Genomic DNA, 23,902 nt, shown 5'->3' with positions numbered 1-23,902 from the left:
TCGATTCTATTGCATGAGATTTTGAGGCGGGTCGTTCGGTTCAAAGTTAAGTTTAATAGCGAATGAGTCTATATATCAAGAGATCAGGCTGCAAAGGAATTCTGGCCAGATTTATACCCCCTTGCCTTTTCCTATGACTGATTGTCTGTTTCCGTAAAGCTGAATATGCGAAAGCCTAGGCACGCCCATAAACAAGAAGGCAATTTGTCGTGGATCGCCAAATACGAGAGTTCGCGCTGCTATCAGTATTCAGGCGCGAATCAGAGTATATAGGCACGAAAATAAAGAGGAAGATAAAGTAGTTTATCAAGGTTGTTTGAATCATGTCGGTATCCGTCTTCGGGCTTCGAAGCGATTGCTTGAGGTAGCATTAACTCGCCGAGCCGAAGAAGGGATACAAGCATGTTTTTGGAAGATTTGCGTCGTGTTCTTCTGTTACACGGCAGGTTTTTGTGGTAGAATATCTTGGAACAGTTGGGCGATGGTGTTCCGAAGTGATTGTGTCGATGACAAGCTGATATCAAAGGGAAACAGCAAATCAAGGCATTTGGTTCTCCTTAGTATGCGCAGGAATACGTTTTCCATCTTGTCACAAACTCATCATCATGGTGCCCTTGCTGTGGTTCACTCGAATTCTAGTTGGCTTAGTACGGCAGTTACACTAAATGAATTGATATTAACTGGTGTCCGAATCAGCTCAAGTCGTTGAACAGTTTCACAATTTCTATATCAATACCACCTTGGGGGGCACCATGATCCAGTATTGTACCCGTAAGACTATCCTGTGCCTTGCTTCAGATATGCAAGTACAACCCCCATGTAACATGCGAAGCTAGGAACAAAAGCATACCCAGCCCAAAGTATTAAGTTATGAGTAATCAAACTTCATAAATCCCAAACACCGTCTGCTCCCGGCTTGAGTGTATACGCAACATTAGTGCAAAGCCTGACCGTTTGCCAAACTGTCCTCCAAAGGAAGACTTGCATCCTGAATGAGATCTGACAGCTCCGCTGCCACTGCTAAACCTGTCATCTCATCATCTTCCTCTTCTTCTTCGTCATCCTCGCCGCTGTATGGCATATCCCCTTCTGGATCAGTTTCAGAGTCGTAGATCAGTGCGCCGTACGGCAGGAAGAAATCGTTAGGTAGTAGGTCGTCCTCCATGCTTGCGACTTGCTCAAGTGTAGCACCCTTCCAAAATGCCGTGGGTCCGGCAGGGCCGTGAACGTCGTAGTCACTGAAGATATTGTTAGCCTTTTATCATCCGATATTTTGTGAGCCCGTACCGATCAAACCAATTTCCTACAACCCCACGAGCGGAGCGGACACCGCCGATCTGGATACCTTCACTGCGCCAACGTTCGATACCATGGAAAACCGAGAATGTCGTCCATCTCACTTCGCCTTCTTTCGTTAGACGAGCGGTACCTTTGACGCCAAATGCGTCGTGTTAGCTCTGACTGTACTCTTCTCAAATATGCCACTAGTGTAAATCTTCTTACCTCGGATGTCGGAATTTGCATTGTTATCAAAGGAATCGTCCAAAGAACGAGACACGCCTTGGAAGTGGACAACAGGCAGATCTTGTCCATCTTCTGGTCCTGGTTCCTCTATAGACGTAACATGGATACGCATCATAATGAGACGAGTCGCTTCGCCCACGTCGAGTGTGTGTCGCGGTGCATCAGGGGCGATGAGATCACGATCACCGAAGTTGAAGGCGAAGAAGTCGCTATAGTCAAGAAAGCAAACAATCTGGAACCTTATCTGTTAGCCTGGTTACCTCAAAACGGCTGTTTGACACGATAATATCACTGGGGGTCAACGAACGCGGTACCATGTGCCTGTGACGCCATAAGGGTCCCTGGCCTCGAGTGAGGTTATGTCGCGAGGTGGGGGGGCCATGAAACTGTTGGCAAATGAACCCGAAAACGGACTGTCCCAAACCTCGCCGAATATGCGTGCCACTAGGCGTCTTGAGCCGATGTTATGTCCTAGGACGATGAGGATGGCTTCAACCTTTTCCCAATCAATATTGAATGATCCATCGTTCATGAAGGGTCCCCAGCCCGTTCTCTCGGTATATTGACGCAGATCGTAAACCTTTGAGCAAGCGAAAGGATATGTTCTAGTTGAACGAAGGCGGCCAACGTTGAGAATCGGTTTTGAGTATAAGCAGTGAAGATGGGCGCTCTTTTGTTGAAGAGCACGGTGAGCATTGTCTGTTGAAGTTGGTGCAGAAGTGCCATCTCGGTTGACTTGGCGAGCATCATCTCGCAGACGGTTGAAGAGTGATGAGCCTTGCAGAAATGCCTCTACTGTTTCGTTCTTGGTGAAAAGGCCTTGAAGACGAGCGGCATTGCGCGACGGGGCCTGGGTTTGAGAAAAGGTGGTAGTGTCGTCTGTAGAAGGAGAAGCGTTCTTGAGTAAACGAATGACAGTATCGTGAACAAAATCAAGTTGCGATTTCTATGCGCTTATCAGTATAAGTCGTGTTTGATTTGAAGTGAGATTCATCTTACGTGGGTGTACACTTCTTCACTGGTACATATTCTCTCGAGTTTGACCAAATCTCGAATCTCTTTCTCGTAGTCTAACTTGGAGTCGGTTGGTTCATCCTGACTCATTAGCACTCGCTCATTAATTCTGTAGAGTCGTCATACCAGTTGGTTTAGATAGACATCGCGATAGAGCTTATTGGAGTTTGTTATACTCTTGAAGGCGGAACAGACGCGGGGCAGTCGCATTAAGTCGGCCGGTTCAACCCATTGCAGTATATGATGCAAGATCTCGGTCGGGAGCTGCAGAATCGGTTGACCAGAAGGTGGTTGGTCCATTCTTTGATCTTGGGCTCTTGTTACGATATGATACGAGTTGGTTTTGATAGGGTTGAGGTGACTCAAATGAGGCTGCTATTTATTGTAATGACGATATAGAAGGCCGATGGGACGGGAAGCTTAATAACGGTAGGTACGCTTTTGGATGTACCTGCTGCATGCACTGCGGCACTGAGACGGCGCCCTGTTCGGAGTTAAGCTTCCAGTGTGGGGATAATTCCCGCTCAGAACGCCGCTTACCCTATATCTCCGAGGAGAAGATCCATAAGTACCAAATAAAGTATGAACGAGTGTTGTATGAATATATCTACTATAGTCAAGGTGTTTTCCTATTCATGGGTTATTCGTAGGGGTCATTCCAGAAGAAGAGTGATTCATGAAAGTGGTCAATATGTTTGCTTCACCCTTACGCGGTGGGTACAAGTGACCATCCGTTGGCAATGGCATAGAAATAAGAATGCGATATAAATTCTAAACAGTAAAACCGATGTCTAAACTCTTGTCGCTATCGTCTAAGCCCTTTCTCCCCCCATCAACATGTCCTCTTTACATCTTAGCTAAGTCGGCATCAATATTGACTTTGCCATGTTCGGCGGTCGCGAGCAGTAGGTTATCCTTTCTCCTCCTCATAGAACCATGGAGAGACGCCAGCTTGCGCCCAATTTGAGTAATCGAGCATTCAATGAGCACTTCTGTTCCAACAGGAACTGGTCGCATATATGTAACGTTGAGTGTTCGGCTTACACCCAAATGCTGCCAGAAACCAGGCTTGTTCACCAGAGCAACAGGTAACGTCGTGCACCAGTCAAAGAGAGTAGCAGCGCAACCACCGTGGAGGTTTTGTAGCCGATTGCAATTGTCGGGCTGGACTGTGTATGAGAACACACATGATGGGTGAGGCCCTTCGACGCTGCTAGAGACAAGTTCAAGGTGAGGAATGAGGGTGTTCATCCAGTCCTGAATCAATGTTAGAAAGTCAATGTATAATTGTGGATAGAGACAATTACCCCTTGCTTGGAATGGCCGCTCTCATCGCGTGTGAGTTGAAGCCATGCTCTGACCTTTTCCTCAGGACTGCCCTCCTTTATGGCTTTGTGGAAGTTATCTATGGCATCGGATTCTGACATGTTGTATCTAGGGGAAGCGTAAACACAAGCAGGTAATCGTAAGCAAAGATTGTAAGCGATATGAAAGCCAACACAGATAGATCAATATGAAATCAGATTGAGGAGACAAGTTAATCAAGGTCTATTGTTGTTACAGTAGAACACCTCGGTTCATTGCAATGTTGCTTGTTATTACCCAATTCAGTTAACCCATCGCAACTACCCCAGAAGCCAGAAGGCAAGCCGAGGCAGTGGGCAGTTCGGAGAACCAATCCGACGTCACAAGCGGCAATCCGCCCGTTATCGCAATAATCTGGGGTCACTAACAATTTGAACTCCACTCTAGATCGGCCTCCTTCTTCAACTCCGTCCCCAGCTGATGTTCATCTACTCTTTTCAATTATCGCCATCAATTGTAATTCTTAATCCATCTAATCCGCGACAATGGAGTTTGTCACAGCCCTCAGGGGCACCTTCGACGAGCAGAAGCCTTCGCTCTTCGAAGTTCTCTCAGAGCAACAGCTCAACGCCCTTCTTCCGCCGACCCTCCGCTATCTCGTCACTATCGCGACGCATCGACACCCACGATATCTTCTTAGAATACTGAACTCCTTCGATGAGATATATGCTGGAGTCATGCTGCTCGTTGAGCGGCATTATTTGCGCACAAGGGGTGGCTCATTCACAGAGCACTTCTATGGCCTCAAGCGCGAAAAGGGTCTCCATGCTGAGGTTCCGCGCGCAAGCATGTCATCGCCCGCTATCGTGCGCGAGACTCTGAAACTTACAACCAAGGACGTCTGGAAGAATCTGCTCATCATCGTGGGCATCCCTTATCTGAAGCGAAAGCTAGACGAGAGCTACGAGGTGAATGCGCCAAGAGCGCTTCTGGGCGCGGCATACACGCGAATGCCAGACAACCCAACCCTTCGCGATCGATTCTTATACTACTACCGATGGTTCTTGAGGAACATATACCCCAGTGTTAATGCTGGCTACTACTTTGCCATGCTTGCCTTCAACGTGGCGTACCTGTTTGATGGAAGCAAATATCATAGCCCTCTCATGTGGCTAATAGGAACACGTATACGAAGAATGTCAGGAGCGGACTACCAGGCGATTGAAGCCTTGACGCAGACACCCGAGACAGGACACACACCGGGTTGGCGGTCGCTGTTGAATCCCCGTGAAATGGGCCCTCGCATTTTGTCAAGCTTGTCCATTTTGCTACCAACAAGTATTTTCGCGCTCAAGTTTTTGGAGTGGTGGTACCAGTCAGATTTCGCGAAGCAACTTTCGCGAAAAGCGACAGAGACTGTTGATTTGCCTCCGCCTGTGATATCGGCAGATGGCAAGGGAGGATCCGATAAGAAGAAGACAGAAAAGAAGGAAGAGTCGAATGAAGAGGGAGATGCAACCCCTTCAGCCGAGGATGCACCCATCGCCACTCCCTCGCTTCTTCCTGTCTATACTGTTCCCTTTCCCAGCGATTCATCATTGTGCCCAATTTGCGTCGATGAGATAGTTACTCCCACAGCGTGCCAGACCGGTGTCGTTTATTGCTATACGTGTATCCACAAATGGCTCGAGGGTCAGCATCAGAAGCAGGAGGATTTTATGGAGACGCGCGAGGGCAAGTGGGAGAGTGGCCAAGGGAGATGCGCAGTCACAGGAAGAAGGGTTCTAGGAGGAACTGAAGGTCTGAGGCGAATAATGGTATAGAGAAAACGACATTTACTGTACAATACTTACTGCATGCGTCACACAAGGAGATTGTTTCTCGAAATCGGCGCGCAATTTTCGATACCCAGGGTGGTCTTGGATGTCTCACCCTTTATATTTAATTCAACCCAACATGACCACTTTCTCGATGCGGGATGCTATCATAATTGAATCTCTCGGCTTTGGAATGTATTCGTGCCTCCCTGTTTCATCAAACGTCTATTGTACCTGCATCGAAACGCTATCATCAACGCCAACCGCTTGGTGTCTCACCTTAATCTCCGCCGCTTTGAGGCGATTTAGAAGCCAGCCACACCCCGGGATACAGGGTGATATCAATGGAATGTATAAGATGGCGCATAGCGAGGTCGACCACTGCTTCTCTGTGGCAATCTGCGACATGGTCACGGATACAATGGCGAGCTAATGCAAAGCATTGCATTCTCTTCACCAGACCCTTCACAGTACTATTGGGTTAACCAACATCCTCGTGGTGTCTCAGAATAGCGTCACGACTGTTTGTCGTGAGATCGTATGCTTTCAGTTGTTTTCCAACCACTACTGAATTCCAATGCGGGTGGTGTTCGCCGTGTCGGGCAATAGACCGCAAAAGAATTAAAAGATGCTCTGCTGCCCGCGGTTGTTCAAGATGAAACGACTCATCCTCTTCTGTCAACTTTAAAACTTTTGTTCTCATCTCGTATCACTGTCTCTGCGTGATAAACGATGGCTTACTCACTGACTACCTCCTTCATAGGAGAATCTCTACTCTCTGGTTTCGACTGGTTCAACGGCACAGACCTTTCCAATGGATTCGTACAGTGAGATTGTCCACCGAGAGTCGATATGACTTGATACTGACAACAGGATAGATATCAAGATCGGAGAGGTGCCTTCATGAATGGCTTGTACTCTGTCGATCCATTCACCGAAAATGTCCGATTAAGGCCTGAGTCTCGTACTATCTACGATTTGGGTGAAGGACGACCAAGTGTTCGACTCGAAAGCAAGGAGTCCTACCAATATGGCTTGTTCATTGCAGACTTCGGACACATGCCCATTTCCCAATGTGGTACCTGGCCAGCCTGTAAGTATTGGTCAACCTTGTGCTCTATATCGAATATATAGACTAACACAATATGCAGTCTGGGCCTATGGAAGTAGAGAGTGGCCGACAGATGGCGAGGTAGATATCCTCGAGGGTGCCAACCTCGCCTACACTAACATCATGTCCGCACACACGGCTGAGGGATGCATGCTAGATCCCGCGGACTCAAATCTCTACTCTGGTATCCTCCGCGACGCAGATTGTGGTGTTGGAACAGACAATGTCGGATGCGGTTTCAACCCTCCTAAGAGCGACACTTCTTCTTATGGCGACGGCTTCAATGCTGTTGGCGGAGGAGTGTATGCTATGGAGTGGGACTCGGAATACATCTCGATCTGGCACTTCCCACGAGGAGCAATCCCCGCTGATATTGTGGCTAAGCGACCTGATCCCAAGAAATGGGGATTGCCTCAGAGTCTGTTTGGCGGTTCCAAATGCAACGTCAATGACTACTTCAGAGACATGAGACTTGTTCTGAACATTGTAAGTGATGACCGTTCTATTTCGGTAGTGATTTACTAACTGGCATGACAGAACTTCTGCGGCGACTACGGAGGCGGCACCTGGGCCAGCTCTGAGGTTTGTAGTGAACTTGCCCCAACTTGTAACGAATATGTTGCGAAGAACCCTACTGCATTCGAGGAAGCGTATTTCGATGTCAGCTACATTGATGTCTACACTCGTCTCGGAGGAGACGTTCAACCTGTGGTTCCATCATCCGCACAGTCCACAGATGTTATCGTCCCTAGAGAGTCCAATATCGGCACCTCAGTCTCAGGAAGCCCTATGTTCACAACATTGTCTTTCTCCAACAACACCATCACTACTAGTTCCATGCGCAAGGAACAGACTACTCAACCAGGGGATCAAGCCACTCAGTCAGAGGAGCCTACGACGACTACTACGTTGACCGGCATCTCATCCGTCTTTGTCACTGTTCCTGGTTCTGGCACCGATAGTCCTACTGTTAGCCCTCTCCCCGTCGCTACCGGTGGTCGATCTATCAACCCACCCAATGTTGATGATTATTCATACCTTGGCTGCTTTGGATCGCAGACTGGTTTCCAGACCTTCAACCTGGCTGCGGATAGCGATGATATGACCATCGAGCGGTGTATCGATGCTTGCGATGGCCTGACTTACATTGGCCTATTTGAAAGGTAAGTCTTTGTATGAAGAGATTGGGAGACATATGACTAACATTTCTAACAGTACCTGCTACTGCGCCTCTGCACTTGACGGTGATACTCGTGCTATCCGCAACGAGACCTCATGCAATCGTCCCTGCCCTGGTGATGATGGTCAGTTCTGCGGTGGTATGGTCACACAGAACACCAGATCCAGATCCAGGAGGAGCATTCCCCTTCGCCGAGATGCGCCCAGCAACATTCTTTTAACGGTATATGCTGATATTTCTGACGCTGGACAACCTGAAGTTCCTCCTGCTATGGGACCGGGCTCCGATAGTCCTTCCACTGGTAGTGGCGCTGGCCAGGGTAGCCCGAACAACCAAGATGATACCAACAACGAGGATGAAGATGGTTCAGCTGGACAATCCGTATCAGACGACCAGGATGGTATGGACGCCGAGGGCGACAGCGTTCCCGAACCTACCAACATCAGGGCAGTTGTTGGCTCCGATGCTACTGATATTGACGAAGTCCTTGAGGCTGTTGCGGCTACAAACACTGCTGTTGCCGCAGCCATTGACGCAGAAATTTCTCCTGTCGCGGTTATTGGCACTGCATCTGACGGTTCAGTTATCGAGGCCACTCGGGCTCTTGCTGATGCTAATCGAGAACCTATCACAAGCACTATCACATACTTTACTGTTATGCCTTCGAACCCCGGGTCGCTTGTTCCTCAGCAGGGCATCGTCACTATGTCGTATGAGCAATGTGATTACTGCGAGACCCCTGAGCTGATCAAGCCGCCCATGGAGACCAAGGTTGTCGAGTGTGACGGTTGCGGGCCCAATGGCGAGGACACCGTTACGTTGACGGTGCCCATCTCTGTTACTATCACTGTCCCAGGCGCAAACACAGAACAAGCACAGCAGACTGGAAATGCTGCTGCTGCGGGTGTCACGTCTTATGGAGGCAATCTAGCACAACCACCCCGTAACTCCACTGTTGCTCCTGTAGTGCCGAACGGTATGGGGGGCGGTGCGGAAGACGGAGAGTCTGCTGAGGTTACAACTGTGGTGATTACATACCTGACTACTCAACTAGTCACATACGGTTCTTCTACAGACTCGGTCTCTACCGTGACAAGGACAGCTCGACGAACAGTCGTTCTCACCATCTCTAACGTCGATGCACAAATGAGCATCCTTCCTGTGCCATCTCCTGGACAGCCAAACACTCCGGTCACCCTTGCTACACCAACGCCTGGTGCACCCAGTGAGCCAATTGCTGTCAATGCAGCACCATCAAGAAGAGATGATGTGTTTGTGTACTTTGCCATCGTAGCAATGGCAATCCTGGCACTGACGCTGTAAGGGGTCCTGGGGTATCGGTTTGGGGCAAAAATACTCACTTAGTTCTTTCTTCTTATGGGGATTTAATAATGGGAACATAGGATACACAAAAACATAGACGTAGCCGGCAGGGGCTTGGTTGGCTTTTCTTTCTTATGTATGTATGGTCGAGATTTCCTTTGTCTTTTTACGACATATCAAAGCTTAATACGAATGATCACGATTTTATATTTAAACAAGTTTTTTCTGTCTTTCGACGATGTGATCTAATAGTTAAAACAAACATATTTGCATCACATTCGTATATATAGGATGAGTGTTCAGATCTCAACAACGACAGCCCTGCTCTTAGCCTTACCCGAGTTTCCGTGCATCTGAGCAGCATTAACCATCATGCTACCATTATTGCTTCCAGGACCCGACATCAACCATTTCCACGCAACACTATGGAGACCTTGGGCAAGGAACCGCAAATAATCAAGCCAAGCCTCATTGGGGATGAAATCTAGGATGGGACCACGACGAGGTCGTGACATGATACGCTCGTATGTCTGTTGGAAGTCATCGAAATAGACGGATTCTTTACCATATCCATAGTGGACGTGACCAAAAACGTGGAGACGGGGCTTTACGCGCCAGACTTCGCGAAGAAGATTGCTATCGCCCAGACCAAGGTCGAGATGATGTTTCTAGGTTTGTGTAAATAGAAAGACTTGTGATAATATGGTTATTATGAGTCTTACCGGAGGACAATGGGTGATGAGGATATCGGTTTGAGGTGGCACCTTGCTCAACCAGGGGTGATCTGCTGAAGCATATTGGAAACTGAAAGCATGATATTAGTTTACTGCTCCAACGGAATAAAATGACACTTACGCAAACTCTTTGGGACCAATGGACGGAATATCAGGCACACCGAAGATATTGACTGTTCGACCCTTGACCTTTTGCACAGTCAAACCACTTTCAAGATAAATAAGACCGTCCATGTTAGGTTTAGCGCCTGATCGCACATCCACCTCAGGGCGACTCTTCTTGTCAAACCAGCTATCATGATTACCGGCAACGACGATCTTGATGGGATGAGGCTGATCCTTGAGCCAGTCGAGCTGCTTCTGGATATCCTCTACTGTGCCTGAATCTGTGAGATCGCCTGCATGAACGAGAATATCACCCCCGGGGATGTCGACTTTTAGATCATGTGTGTCAGAGATGCAGACGACGCGAATAGCGGGTTTATCGCGAGGCGGAAGGAAAGGGCGACCGCGAAGAAGAAGTACGATGTGATAGAACAGGTAGGCGATGTATGTTAGAGGTGATGAGATGAAATGGTCGATGAGAGTCATGGGCTCCCATTGATTGCGGCGTCGAAGGCCGACCAAGGAGAGGAGGCCCATGGTATAGAGCGCGTCGAGCAAGACGAGATCCAGGATCTAATTGACAACTTGGGGATGGAATTCCCTTCTGGGCAGGTGGAGAGCTCTGCGGGTGTGGCTGTGGCTGTGACTATGAGTGAAGCTCGAAGTGACAGTGAGATGGTTGGATGTTAGTGGAGTGAGCGGTCATGACGAAAGCAGTGATGAGAGCTACAGCTTCTTTCACTATAATCGGCCCCACAGTGACGCTAACTTGACAGCAACCATCCATGACCTTGGGTCAATGTATCATGTTCTAGAAGAATAATATTATAATAGATAGATAGCCGACATCTACGGATATAAGTCATAACTACTTAGAATTGATTGAATTATTTTATTCAATCAACTTTTTATTTGTATTAGCTCCTAGATCTGCAGTCATGGCAAGTTGGTCACTCATGGTTGATGATCTGCGGTTTGGCATGTGAAAGCCACCGACGACACCTTTACTTCAAAATTTACCTGCCCGAAGCCGTATCAATGGTGTTGAGCTTGAGCTTAACAGCACAGATATAATTTGACAGCAACACTGAGCCTGAAGTCCGTCAGTATATACTGCTCAGTTTATGTGCCATCATAAATCTATGCTCCATTATTGATATCCCTAAATTAAGATGTCATGGCAGTTCCAAGCACAGACCATGTCCTTGGCCAAGATGGGACAAGTTGGTGACGTCGCTCACTAAAGCTCCCCCACTAGAGCAACTGAGACTGGTAGCTCGGGCTTCTGTCAAGTCAAGCTGAAGCTCCCCTCAGCTGGACCGGTACAGTATGGTCTCTGCCCGTCAATAGCGAGAGCCCAGAGCTGCAGCTAAAGCTTGTTTCTCCAACATCCATTTCAGTATCAATCGTCATCGACCCAACCTAATTGGACTGCTTAATACGTTTATCCCTGTTTTACCGTCTTTGTCTCGTTTCAATGTCGTTCTCCTTCTGATCCTCTCTCCTCATGATTAACGTTTCCTCTCTATGGCTCATGATTTTTGTTCTCCTTCTTTAATCATAGTAGATCTAGATCATCTACCACCTGCACCATCAAGCTCTGCCAAACATGTCCAACCTAAAGGACCTGTACGGCCAATCTGGCGACAAGTCCCAGACCAGTAACTTTGGGTAAGCACCGGACAGCTTCCAAACTCAATCATCAACTCTAACGAATACAGCGTCGACTTTGTCATTCACTACAAGGTCCCTTCCTCAGGTAAAAGCATGGCATTCAACTTCAGAAGCTCTCACATCTAACTTCGCGACAGAACGCGCCGAAGCTGAAGCCGGCTTCGTCCAGCTCATCCAAGCCCTCACCACCGTCGGTCTAGCAACTGAAGTCCGCCACGGCGAAAGCGAATCCCTTCTTGTTTTCGTCAAAGTCGCCTCTCCCGATCTCTTCGCGAAACAAGTCTACCGTGCTCGTCTCGGAGACTGGCTCCATGGCGTCCGGGTCTCAGCTCCCCATAGCGATGTCAACCAAGCTCTTGAAGATGAGCCTGTTGTCGAGTCTGAGCGACTGCGCTTGATTTATCTTATGATCACCAAGCCTCGCGACGAAGGCGGCGCTGGAATCACAACCTCCAACTCGAACTGGAAATACGTCGATTCGGTGTTTCCCCTGCACAGTCACAACTTCAACAAGAAATGGATTAAGAAGTGGAGCAGCAAGTCGACTCTGGAGCAGGCTGATATTGACGAGATTCGAGACAAGTTTGGCGAGAGCGTTGCCTTCTATTTCGCTTTCCTACGATCTTACTTCCGCTGGCTCGTCTTTCCTGCCGGTTTCGGTTTTGTCGCATGGCTTCTGCTTGGTCAATTCTCATTCATCTATGCCTTGCTCTGCGGCCTCTGGTCCGTTGTCTTTTTTGAGTACTGGAAGAAGAAGGAGATCGACTTGGCTGTGCAGTGGGGTGTTCGCGGAGTATCCAGCATTCAACAGGCAAGACCTGAATATCAATGGGATCACGAGGCTGAGGACCCTGTCACTGGGGAAGTCGTCAAGGTTTACGAACCTATGAAGCGCATCAAGACTCAATTGCTCCAGATCCCTTTCGCACTGGCCTGTGTCATTGCTTTAGGTACCCTGATCGTTACCTGCAACTCTCTTGAGGTCTTCATCAACGAAGTCTACAATGGCCCTGGCAAACAGTATTTGGTAAGAATACTGACGATTATCCTGAATTAGCACTGCTAACACTCCCACAGGCGTTCGTGCCGACTGTTTTCCTCGTTCTTGGTACTCCAACTATCTCAGGTGTGCTTATGAAAGCCGCTGAAAAATTGAACTCTATGGAGAACTATGCCACTGTTGACGGTATGTGCTCACCTAACTTCTCAACTATGACTTGAGCTGACATAAGTAGCCCATGACGCTGCTCTCATTCAGAAGCAGTTTGTCCTCAACTTCATGACTTCATACATGGCTCTTTTCTTCACAGCCTTCGTCTATATTCCTTTTGGGCACGTCCTGGTTCCTTTCCTCGAGTTCTGGAGAAAGACAGCTCAAGTTGTCACTTTCAGCGACAAGCCATTGCCAACAAGAGATTTCCAGATCAACCCAGCTCGAATCAGCAATCAGATGTTCTATTTCACCGTTACAGCCCAGGTTGTCAACTTTGTCACGGAAGTTGTTGTTCCCTACGTCAAGCGAGAGGCATTCGAGAAAGCCAAGGCGCTCAACTCCAAGCCCAAGGTGCAAGATGATCACGAAGAGGAGGCAGAGTTCCTTGAGCGTGTGCGTAAGGAGTGCACACTTGAGGTGTACGATGTCTCGGGAGACTACCGCGAGATGGTAATGCAGTTCGGTAAGCTGACGTTGGCAAATCTTCGTGCAACCAGATATCTGACTATTGCATAGGTTACGTCGCCATGTTCTCAGTCGCTTGGCCATTGGCAGCTTTCTGTTATCTTGTGAACAACTGGGTTGAGCTGAGGTCTGATGCTCTCAAGATCGCCATCAGTAGCCGACGACCCATTCCCTGGCGAACAGATTCGATCGGCCCCTGGTTGACTGCTCTCAGTTTCCTCTCATGGCTCGGAAGCATCACTAGCGCTGCTATTGTGTACCTGTGCAGCGGTGCACGAGGTCATGGTTCCCGTGGCACTCCATCCCCTCTGAAGGCCTGGGGTCTGCTTCTGAGTATTCTCCTTGCCGAGCACTTCTATTTGATCGTTCAGCTTGCAGTGCGATATGTACTTGGCAAGGTCGACAGCCCTGGTGTTCAGAAGGAGCGCAAGGAGAGATTCATGATGAAGAGAAAGCTTCTCGAAGAGAACATTGGCCAAGGTGCATCTGAGAAAGCTTCTGTTCCAGGTATCGACCACAGTGAAAAGATCACTCGTGCCGCTCTAGAGGAGGAGGCCCGCCAAACATCTATCCGAGGTCACGGAACCCCAGAAGAGATGTGAGTAGAGTTGAACCGCTTATGATAGTTTGTGGTTTACTAATATCCGATACAGATTCTGGCAACGTCAACGAGGCATGAACGAGACTATCGATGTTGGGCGCAGGATGATTGAGCAGCAGGTAAGCTGGCATATATCTATGTTATAAAACAGAGCCCTCACTAACAGTAACACAGAAGCTTGCTGCTCAGAAGAATGGCCAGAGCAAGTCTCCCATTCCAAGCATGAAGGCTTCTTAAGCCTAAGTGTAATTGAAAACGTGCAAGACAAATTGTGGTAATGTTGCAGGAAACGAGCAAGATGGAGTGGTTGGTAAAAGGATAATCATAGTATACGAACGGTCACGGTGTTATGATTGGCTGGGTTCCTTTGCTGGTACATATAAACGGAGTGCCTTTGCTTTGAATACTAAAGTTATTCAAGATTCTGTCATTTCGACTCTTAATAAGTGATGATCAACTCTTTCTTACTTGAAAGGCGGATGAAGATGTAAATAGGCAGACGCGTGCCAGGAAACGCCTCGACTAGGCAGTCACGACAAAGGCTGTGAGGGAGTGGCCAAGGCACGTGTGTCACTGCAACAGGGCGGAGGAGGCTGTGCTGTGATATCATGATCGCTGGATGAGCGCCAGACCTTCGATATGATATGAAGAATTGAAATAGTCTGGGGCGAAGTCTTTCCAGCCTCTTAAAGACTAATTCATGATTACCTTATCTCAGGCTTTCATGCGGCTTGGTTATCCATGATTGACTGGTATGGATCATAATTTTTCGACTAATAGCGACAACGAGAATCCAGGTGCCTAATATTGAACTAGCTCTTGTGAGACCAACAAAAGATTAAGTCTATGTCAGTACTATTTTTCGCGATGAGATCGAAATTTGAATTTCGGATGCTCTGCTTTGCCCTTTTATCGGAATGTCAAAATGCTTTAGGGTAACATCCAGCCTGTGCAACATGGAGCTAGGATTCTTTGATATCTTATATATCTCTTTCTAGCTCTGAATTGAGTTTTATTTATGTCCAGAGCCTTGGAACTTATTGATGCCCCATACGATCAGCGCTGTCACGTCTCGTTTGGATTTACAGTCTGTGACCCAGGCTACCCCATGATTGTCGTGATCCACCTCTTGGTGTTTCCGATGCATGGACATGATCTGCATCATGTACAGTATTCATTGAGAAAGGAATGGAAGAAGAAAGACGACAGGTAACAGTGCCTCGGTAATTTCATGCTTGTGCCACTCACCGTTCGCAAGTCGAGACTAATCCGTCGTAGTTATGAGATGGACAACAGAGCAGAGCAGACTCACCCAGCTCAGCTCTTACAAATGTCAAATCAAAAAGAGTTCTCGGTCGAAACCCTCTCTCCTGACTAGTCCTGTTTCTCCTGTTGCTCATGTCCTTTACCGAGAACATCGACCGAAGTCTTTGATTAACCGTCCACTTTATAAGGAAAGTAGATGTATAATCGCTGCATGAGGCCATGACACTTGAGACAGCCCCCCAATCCCGTTGCGCATATCCGCCAACGTGGGCAACGGCAAGTGGAGCGTCTCCGCCTTTGTATCATGTTGAAAGGATTCGACCCCTTGTTCGTAAACTGACGCTAGTCGTAACCAAGCTGGTTCTGTAAGTTAGTACCTCTAAGTTACCTCTTGACTTCAACTTGCCCATGGCCGAACTGTTTCGAGAACCCATCCATGATAACCTCTTAATGCTCGGGCGACCCCTAACTGTAGCTAGAGGCTCAGGAATGGCGCCATGGATCTGTCAATCCGTCAATCATCACCGGCGTCCGGCTCCCGGTCAGCCAATCGTGTAGTACAGGCGCTCGCATGCTGCAGCAACAAAGGACACAGTGATAGGCCAGGTTAGGCCAGACTCAGTCTAGGACTACTGCACCGCTGTCGATTTCGGCCCTCAGCTCGTGTGCTAGTCTGCCCTGGTGAGTGCCCAGCTACAGTACAGCCAGGCAAGGCCATGTCATAGTAAAGATGGAAAGATCCCCTACCCTCGTTGGTTCCTTTCATTTCTTGTTCTTGTTTCTCTTTCATTTCATATTTAACTTGGTCCCCAATATTCGCTTGAATTTCTTGCCTTGCCCAATTCTGCCCTGTCGTGTGATGATCCCCCTCCTCACCTCTTAACGTTACCCCCCCATCTTTGGCCCTTTCCAAGTCCCCTCATATTGACTTACACGCCCACATCGCTCTCCCTTTATCAATCATCTGCCACCACACGATTTTGTTTTGAGCGTTCGTTTGATTGTGCACCAATCTCAAGACTTGTCAGGTCCATCATGGATGATGCTGTCGATCTTGTTATCGCGCCTTTTCGAGATATCGTCGAAAAAGGACGAGAGGCGTTAGAAAATGCGGGCGAAGATAAAGCGATGCTGAAGGCGTCCCAGAGCCTGATCAAGGAAGGCGAGCGTGCGCTGAAGAAAATTGAGCCACTATGTCGAAAACACCTGGACGAGTACGGCTCCAACTTCCTCGATGCCCTCAAGGAAAGCGGTAAGCTTCCATTCCATCTCTTCAGGGCCAGGTTATCGCTCGTCGCTCTCGAATGTCAGATTGTCCTTGACTAACCATCATGGCCCACGCAGATGAGATCGCTGCTTTTCGAACCGAGTTAAACGAGCTGTTGTGGGAATTTGATGATTATATAGAACTGGATGATTTCGAAGCAGAGAAATTTAGCGAACTACAAGCCTTGTCGCGCAAAGCTGCTCCCAAGATATACGATATCCTCATGCGTCTCAAACTCGAGGTTCCGATTGATCATGACAGCCGCTCCATCATGACTCGAATGTCTGGACCACAGTCGCGACCTATATCTCCTGATGCTCCTCCGATCCCTCCGATATATCCTTTTTCCGATATGCGAAAAGATATGCCAAGAAGTGCTTCTTCCCTCGCTTCGGAAAGCCGCTCTAGCAACGACCCTCCAACGGTAGAAGCAGCCACTGCTGAGCTGCGACGCATGATGCAGTCTCGGTCAGGTCCGGATGAAGGGTTGTACGCTGAATCCCCAGGAGCCAGTCATACGCCGCAGTCTGCAGCTACACCCATCGAGCCACCTCCGAGACCGCCATCGGGCAATCCATGGGACTTCAAGACTTCACCGACACCCCGTGACAACCACTTTTCAGACGATTTCTCCTTTGAAAGGCGGCAGCCAGTGGCCCCGATCGAGTCCCCCGTTGAACCAATTTCACCACCTTTGAGTCCAGATCAAGGCAGAGAAATGCTTCCGCGCCCACTGAAGATGGCCGTGGATCGCTCATCTCAGTACAGCAACGATTCCCAGGTCAGCTCGGTAGGGATGGATTCGACGACATATGAACGGACATACAGCGTTTTCCCGACATCTCGCGGGCGTTATTCAGGCCACAACTCCATTTTGTCCACGTCCATACCTGAAGATGTCGTATCAGAAAGATCCAGCACCGGCTACATGTCGCAGCTCTCTCCCGTTCCCAGGACTGTACCTCCTCGATCACATTCGCTTCCCCAGTCTCGTCCTGAATCTGTTGAAACCAATCCTGGATCTGTCTTTGACTCCAACAGAGCAGACGGAGCAACCACCCCTCTCACAGACAACCGCGATGTTGCTGACGGTAGTCCAACTTTGGGTACCGTAGAAATGAACCAGCTTCAGGTCAAACAACTTTCAGTGAATAACTATCAGGGAATGCTTGAGCCAGTCCGACCTGCAGCGGTGCCAGAAGTAGACAATCTTCCCATTCCTGTGGAAACTGAGGTCATGGCTCCCGAGCACCCACCGAATCCATTTGCCATCGACTGCAAGCTCAGCCCACAAAGTTCATTCTATATGCACAAGGGCTTTTGTGATGGTGCAAAAGAAATACTCAACGGGGGAGCCGGCGTTCGAAAGACCGTAAAAGCAGTATGTTGCCTCCATTCTTCATGCCAAACTTGTTACTGACGTATCGATCTAGGGATTTGCTTCTGTTGTGACAATTGCGAGATGTGTCAAGTGCCAGTTCGAACTCGACTTTAACGAAATTGACTTGGATGTCAACAAAGCAGGTATGTTCGGACACATGCCTCAAAACCCAGGGCTCTATGATATGCTGACAATTCTCTAGAACGTGGCAATTTCATTAAGAATGGAATTGGCTATAGACTGCGCTTCCTTCAAAAGTCGCATTTGCCAACGCGCAGGTCAGACGATGTCATGTATGGCTGTGTGTTCTGTGTGCATCAGGGGAAGACGCTTCATGCGAGCGACGCAACGGTCTTCACCAGCCAGAAGGCCCTGTTCGCCCACTTGGCCCGTCATCCTCGCCCTCTGCCGGCTGTTCCTGGTTTTACGGTGATCGAGAGAACCGAGATTCCCATCGACTACAAGAATGATTATGATCTTCACTTCAAGTCACCCGTTGAAGCACACCCACTTATCGAGAAGGCTTCCGAGATATTCTATTGTCCAACGGCTACCAGCAAAGAAGCAGCTCGCCGCATGTACGGCCAAAGATTGCTGTATGACAGGACACCTGCACTCGAACTTGTGTTGAATGCTAGGATTGTAGGCCTTTATTGGCCACCGAAATACCTGGGCGAGTGGGCTATGGGATTCCACGACGGTATCCAAGCCAGTGTTCCAACCGAGATTCTGAGGCTGGATGCGCCGCCGTCCGATCAAGTCAAGATAGATGGAACAAGCCCGGTGCAAGCTACCGCAAGGTGGAAGTTTAACCACAAAGACAAGGTAAAAGGAGACTGGCTCAAGTTCGAGAAGGACGAAATTATAACCAACATCAGCTGTAAGTTGGCCTAGGCGATGAACGATTCGTATGAATAATCTAACTGTGAACAGGGCCTTACCAAGAGTTTTGGTGCTGGTCAGGTACGAATGCCAAGGGAAAAACAGGAATCTTCCCTCAGGCGTTCATTGACATTGCAACACTGCGGGACTTTGGCAAGACGGGCTCAGACAGGGCGAGCATCGTTAGTAACGAGCGAAACAAATCATTGTCTGTCTTGTCTCGGTTCTCGTCCCGCAAAACAAGCCGCGTGGGAAGACCCGGCAGTATAGCTGGCTCGATCAGCAGTAATGAGATTCCGGCACTGCCAACAGCAATCCCGAACGGTACAAACGGACGCGAGTAGAAGAAGCCGAGAGTCCGATCGTGGGAAGTAATGGTGTATGACGAACCCAGATATATTGGTTGTATGGGTTGGCGTAGACGGCGTATAGAACAGATACCCAGAGATACCTAGTATTCTCTTGTTTTTCTCTGTATTTTCTTTTGTATGATCCTTTTTGGTAGCTAGCATTGCGCAACCACTTATTTTTAGTTCAACTATGGAAATCTGCTGTGCTCCTGTTGTGATGACTGCATGGCTGTGTTGTACGCCTAACAACCTTCGCAACTGAATATTTCATGTCCAAGCCGGGGTCTGATCCAAGTCAATTGACGTCGTCGAAGCAAGGATCTTGTTTCCTTGATGTTTGTACTGACATCACTTTGGTAGGTGTTGGCCAGGAATAGCTTCATAACCTGGCGAGTCTAGTCTGATATCGTATCGGAGCCGCTGGTTGCTACGCGATGCGGCTATTTTGATAGCTGTTGAAGGCTTGCCGGTCATTGAAAGCCAATGAGCGAGGGTCTCGTAGCGACCTATGTTGGAATAGGTCAAAGTGGTGAATTAAGCGCCACGATATCCGCCCTGTTACTCAGCCGCCGCCAAGGCTCATGCTGATATCCATTTGCAGGCTCGAGACGAACAAAGCAGATGTAACGATGATACAAAGATCAAATTGGGTGGCTTCTGTCTCAAATCGGGAGTGTTGAGTCCAATAACGTAGATGGCGTTGTGTGGAAGGCGGAAGAAAGCCCAGTCTCGAAGTTTAAGTCTTGAGGCTCTAGAATTAGTGTGCTCCTTCCACACACACTGCATCTCGAATCGGGCAAGCACGAAGATCTCCAGGGCAGCTGCAGTCCAGCTCCACTAAAGAAAAGCAGGTACCACCTGAGCGACACTTGCCTATCCACCAGATCCATAGATGGTTTGTTTCAATTCTAGGGACATCTCGCTAAGCCAACACTGCCAGTTAGATTCGGAGAGGATGGAGAGAAAGGAGAATAGGGTGAAGACCAGACCCATCAAAACACGTTAGACGCTAACATAACTCATATTCTGCCGTCCTCAATGCCTAACGTCGCCGTCGGTCTTAGCTTGTTGGTTATTTGTTGGTAATTGCAAGGTCGCAACAGAGTCTCTTGGAGAAAATCTGCAGATTTCCTCGCTTCTTTGTCTAGTTTTCGACCGCCCAGAAGGGATGAAACAATGGAAGCCGTGCTGTGCATATCAGTTAATCATTACTCTTTACAATAAAAGCTGAGCAATGTGCAAGGTTGATCGTGGGCCTTGCATAAGATCTTCTTCCGAGATCGACATGGCAATTCCGTCGGCAAAGGCTTTGTAAAGAATTATTCAACCCAACCATGCGATAATTAGTTACCGCTGTCACCACAGAACAACACTTGTTCCGATGTTACCCAAGCAGTGGTAGCGGTGCTTTGTACAGGAGTCCGAGCGGCGAACGCAGAGCAAGGGTCAGTCTCAGTTGGTAGGTAGCCAGCTGGATATAGTAACTTTGTCCTTTACCTCCGACAACCACGGACCCGACAAAGGCGTTTATTATCTGAACAAGCTTAGCTCTGGACGGATCCATGTTCCGATTGGGGCACAAGTGACACCGTGCTTCCAAGTTTCTTCGCTTTGTGCACGGATTGAGGTCAAAGGCTTCGATAATCAAAGGACTGAGAAAAGACAAGGAGAAGCGCCAACAGTCAAAGACGAGCGGCTATAGCGGACAGATCATTATCCCGAGAGACAAAGATGTGGTACAGAACACGATCCAATTGAAGCAGAAGAGAAGATGAATCCGAGGTTGTGCAGAGGCGATATAAGTCAGGAGCACGAGTAATGCCTTTAGGGCTGTCAAACAAAGATGCATAAAAGAAGATGGGATGAGACGATCCTGAGGTGCGGTGTCAAGATCAGGATCTGCAGTACTTATGTACGTATATGTAACTGCAATGAAATCGTATTGTGCTGCGCTGTATCATACCGTAGTATTGGGTTCTTGGACGGAGTGACGGAAAAGAATTGGATATCAGCATGGAAGTCTAGCGCATAATATTGCACTCATATGATGAAACGCTATACCCTGGTTAAGTAGCCGTGACAGCACAACAACGCAACAGTAGAACAAAAATAGTTGGGTCCAACAAGAAGAAAGACAGAAAAAAATAAACTATCGGTCTGCAAGGATTCTCCGTTCAGCTCTTCTCAGTGTATGGGGATAAAAACATGGTCTGGAGATCTGGAGATTTTGTTTATTATCTACATGATTCACTTTCGAGGTTCAGGTGAATACTAATAAATTTGGAGTCCAGTTCTACCTAGATCTGAGTTGAACCAGTATCAGGTCAAGCACGTGCAGAAGATAAGGTCGAGCATGCCCTGAGACTAGGGACCGAATAGGGACTAAATGCGCTGTAAAAAAGAGAGCCCCACAGCGGTTACCCATCCCATAACACGCTAAAGTCCGTATAGCGTCAGGGGTAAGGCCGGCAGTTTTCAGGTTCTTTCCCGTCATTCTGGGTCCTGACTTGACTTGAAACACCAAGCGCCCCATCACAACTCATGGAAGATCGACTCAGCGCCAGTCGCATCTCGACCTTTCAGCCGCCCTCTCACCAATCAGCCGTTGCCATCATGGCTCCATCAAATCTTGGCTTAGTACCCGGAGGTATCATGCTGCATTGGTGTACCCCTAGATATCACGTCCTCGCTATTCTGGGTCGTGCGTGGTCTTGGTTGCGGTCATGGACCATCAAGCCCTGAGGAAACACTCTATTCAAGGCAGCCCAGCCCAGGCCGGTGGAGTCTGCTCTGATCTGTTCTCGGTGTGGGTTTAGACAAAGAGGCATCCACATTGAATGTCTATCCATGGATCAAAAACTTCTTCTTCCCTTCTCTTTAGTCTATGTTTGTTCGTTCGTTTTGTTTGTATATAGATCTCTTTCTTCCTGTCAAACTCTTTCTTTCCGAGCTGTTGCTTCTCTGATTCAATCAAACCTTGACGGTTTATCTAAGTTTGATACTTGTTCTCCTTTCTATCACTATCTATCTATCTCTTCTTTTCTATTCTTAATGACGACTCATTGAACCTTGTTTCCTAACTTTTCACTTTTATCTCTTCCTCTACTCTCACTCTCACTCTCTATATCTCTATTTCTCTCTCACACAAAATGCATATCAACTGGGCTAGACTCTTCTCCGGGACGGCTTTCGTCACTTCAGTTCGACCAGTGGCTCGCGATGTTTCAACATATACGGAAAAGGCTGTCACTTCCATCGAGGCAATGAACAAGGAATTCTACAACGCCGCTACCGGTACATGGGACAATGCTTGGTGGTCTAGCGCAAATGTATGTTGAGACCAGGTTCAAAGGAGTTACATGAAACTAACAATACTCGCAGGTGGTGACAACTCTAGCTGATTTCGCAACTCTAGAACTCGAGGAAGCCAACAAGCTAAACATCGGAGGCATCCTCGCCACAACATACACCAATGCTCAAAAAACAACTGTTCACACCATGAAGACAATGACAAACGGTCTTGTCAGCTCCAGCTATTGTTTGGACTCAAGCTCTGGTTGCATGATGAAGCGTTCTTTCCTTGGAAAGCGTGGCTTCGATAACTTCCTCAACGAGTTCTACGACGACGAAGGATGGTGGGCTCTGGCATGGATCAGAGCACATGATGCTACCGGAGACCAGCAGTACCTCGAGGCTGCTATCGACATTTTCAACGACATGCAAACCGGCACTGGAACAAAATGTGGTGGAATCAGGTGGAAGAAGGAAGGCGAAGAAGGTTCAGGATATGTGAATGCCATCGCCAACGAACTCTATCTCATGACTGCTGCCTCTCTGGCACGACGTGTCCCCAACAACGCCACATACCTCGACATAGCCAAGAAGCAATGGAACTGGTTCCAGGACAGTGGCATGATCAACAAGGATGGGTTGATTAACGACGGACTTACCGATGATTGCAAGAACAACGGTCTGCAAACTTGGTCCTACAACCAAGGTGTTGTCTTGGGTGGCCTCGTTGAGCTCGCACTCGCTACTGGCGACAAGAACTACACCAAAAAGGCACACAAGATTGCAAATGCAGCTATCAAGGAGCTGACCAACGAAGACGGCATCCTCATCGAGACTGACGAATGCGAACACAAGGATGGCCACTGCGGTGCCGATGGGCAGCAGTTCAAGGGTATCTTTGTCAGGAACTTGCGATACCTACACACAGTCTCGCCCAGAGACTTGTACCGTCGGTTCATCACCAAGAACGCCATCTCGATCTGGAGGAACGGTCGCAACGACGAAGGCTTGTTAGGAGTTTCTTGGGCCGGGCCTTACGTCACTGCTACCGGCCCTTCACACAGCAGTGCTTTGGATGCCATCGTCGCAGCCATTGCTGTTTCTTAAGTGCTTTATTGGGGTTTAAAAAGGGTTACAAAGAGTCAGATGATGACTGGGCGTCTTGGAAGGAACAAAAACTATGGATTGGTTTTTATTGGCGAACTTGAATGATTTTACTTTTATCGGGAATAGAAGGACACGCCTTACGAGCGAATATCAGACGGGAAACAGGGTCCACGACTCTCATTTTATTTGTTAATGGTTTGATACCCCTTTAGAGGATTTGGAGGAATTTTCATGGTATTACAGTTGGAGCTTGGCCTCGAGAGATAGAGGCTTGAAGCCCTCATGGATAGAC

At 48.3% G+C, this 23,902-nt stretch overlaps 6 protein-coding genes across 6 annotated transcripts; 4 read left to right on the top strand and 2 right to left on the bottom strand.

The window, feature by feature from the left end:
- Positions 1–934: 934 nt before the first annotated feature.
- Positions 935–3,965, bottom strand: FIESC28_10457 (uncharacterized protein; the record flags this gene model as incomplete). Its single annotated transcript, XM_031164589.1, has 7 exons — positions 935–1,238; positions 1,288–1,429; positions 1,504–1,733; positions 1,839–2,470; positions 2,524–2,647; positions 3,389–3,795; positions 3,846–3,965. The coding sequence occupies 7 exons, from the start codon at positions 3,963–3,965 to the stop codon at positions 935–937; spliced, it is 1,959 nt and encodes a 652-aa protein (XP_031011364.1).
- A 423-nt stretch (positions 3,966–4,388) lies between these two features.
- On the top strand, positions 4,389–9,274 carry FIESC28_10456 (uncharacterized protein; the record flags this gene model as incomplete). The annotated part of the gene is made up of 6 exons (XM_031164588.1): positions 4,389–5,643; positions 6,424–6,487; positions 6,539–6,753; positions 6,812–7,257; positions 7,309–7,934; positions 7,987–9,274. 6 exons carry the CDS (start codon positions 4,389–4,391, stop codon positions 9,272–9,274), a joined length of 3,894 nt encoding a protein of 1,297 aa, XP_031011363.1.
- Positions 9,275–9,573: 299 nt separating this feature from the next.
- Positions 9,574–10,650, bottom strand: FIESC28_10455 (uncharacterized protein; the record flags this gene model as incomplete). Its single annotated transcript, XM_031164587.1, has 3 exons — positions 9,574–9,942; positions 9,997–10,078; positions 10,130–10,650. The coding sequence occupies 3 exons, from the start codon at positions 10,648–10,650 to the stop codon at positions 9,574–9,576; spliced, it is 972 nt and encodes a 323-aa protein (XP_031011362.1).
- A 1,072-nt stretch (positions 10,651–11,722) lies between these two features.
- FIESC28_10454 (uncharacterized protein) lies at positions 11,723–14,303 on the top strand (the record flags this gene model as incomplete). Its single annotated transcript, XM_031164586.1, has 8 exons — positions 11,723–11,784; positions 11,835–11,872; positions 11,925–12,814; positions 12,865–12,973; positions 13,023–13,463; positions 13,517–14,063; positions 14,119–14,185; positions 14,241–14,303. 8 exons carry the CDS (start codon positions 11,723–11,725, stop codon positions 14,301–14,303), a joined length of 2,217 nt encoding a protein of 738 aa, XP_031011361.1.
- Positions 14,304–16,367: 2,064 nt separating this feature from the next.
- On the top strand, positions 16,368–19,206 carry FIESC28_10453 (uncharacterized protein; the record flags this gene model as incomplete). The annotated part of the gene is made up of 5 exons (XM_031164585.1): positions 16,368–16,584; positions 16,677–17,980; positions 18,033–18,123; positions 18,183–18,860; positions 18,914–19,206. The coding sequence occupies 5 exons, from the start codon at positions 16,368–16,370 to the stop codon at positions 19,204–19,206; spliced, it is 2,583 nt and encodes an 860-aa protein (XP_031011360.1).
- A 3,155-nt stretch (positions 19,207–22,361) lies between these two features.
- Positions 22,362–23,610, top strand: FIESC28_10452 (uncharacterized protein; the record flags this gene model as incomplete). Its single annotated transcript, XM_031164584.1, has 2 exons — positions 22,362–22,541; positions 22,594–23,610. 2 exons carry the CDS (start codon positions 22,362–22,364, stop codon positions 23,608–23,610), a joined length of 1,197 nt encoding a protein of 398 aa, XP_031011359.1.
- Positions 23,611–23,902: the final 292 nt, after the last annotated feature.

Source organism: Fusarium coffeatum, assembly GCF_003316985.1.
Source record: "Fusarium coffeatum strain FIESC_28 chromosome Unknown BRIP53273_contig_308, whole genome shotgun sequence".
Taxonomy (NCBI): domain Eukaryota; kingdom Fungi; phylum Ascomycota; class Sordariomycetes; order Hypocreales; family Nectriaceae; genus Fusarium; species Fusarium coffeatum.
This window is presented reverse-complemented; position numbering and strand designations above follow the sequence as displayed.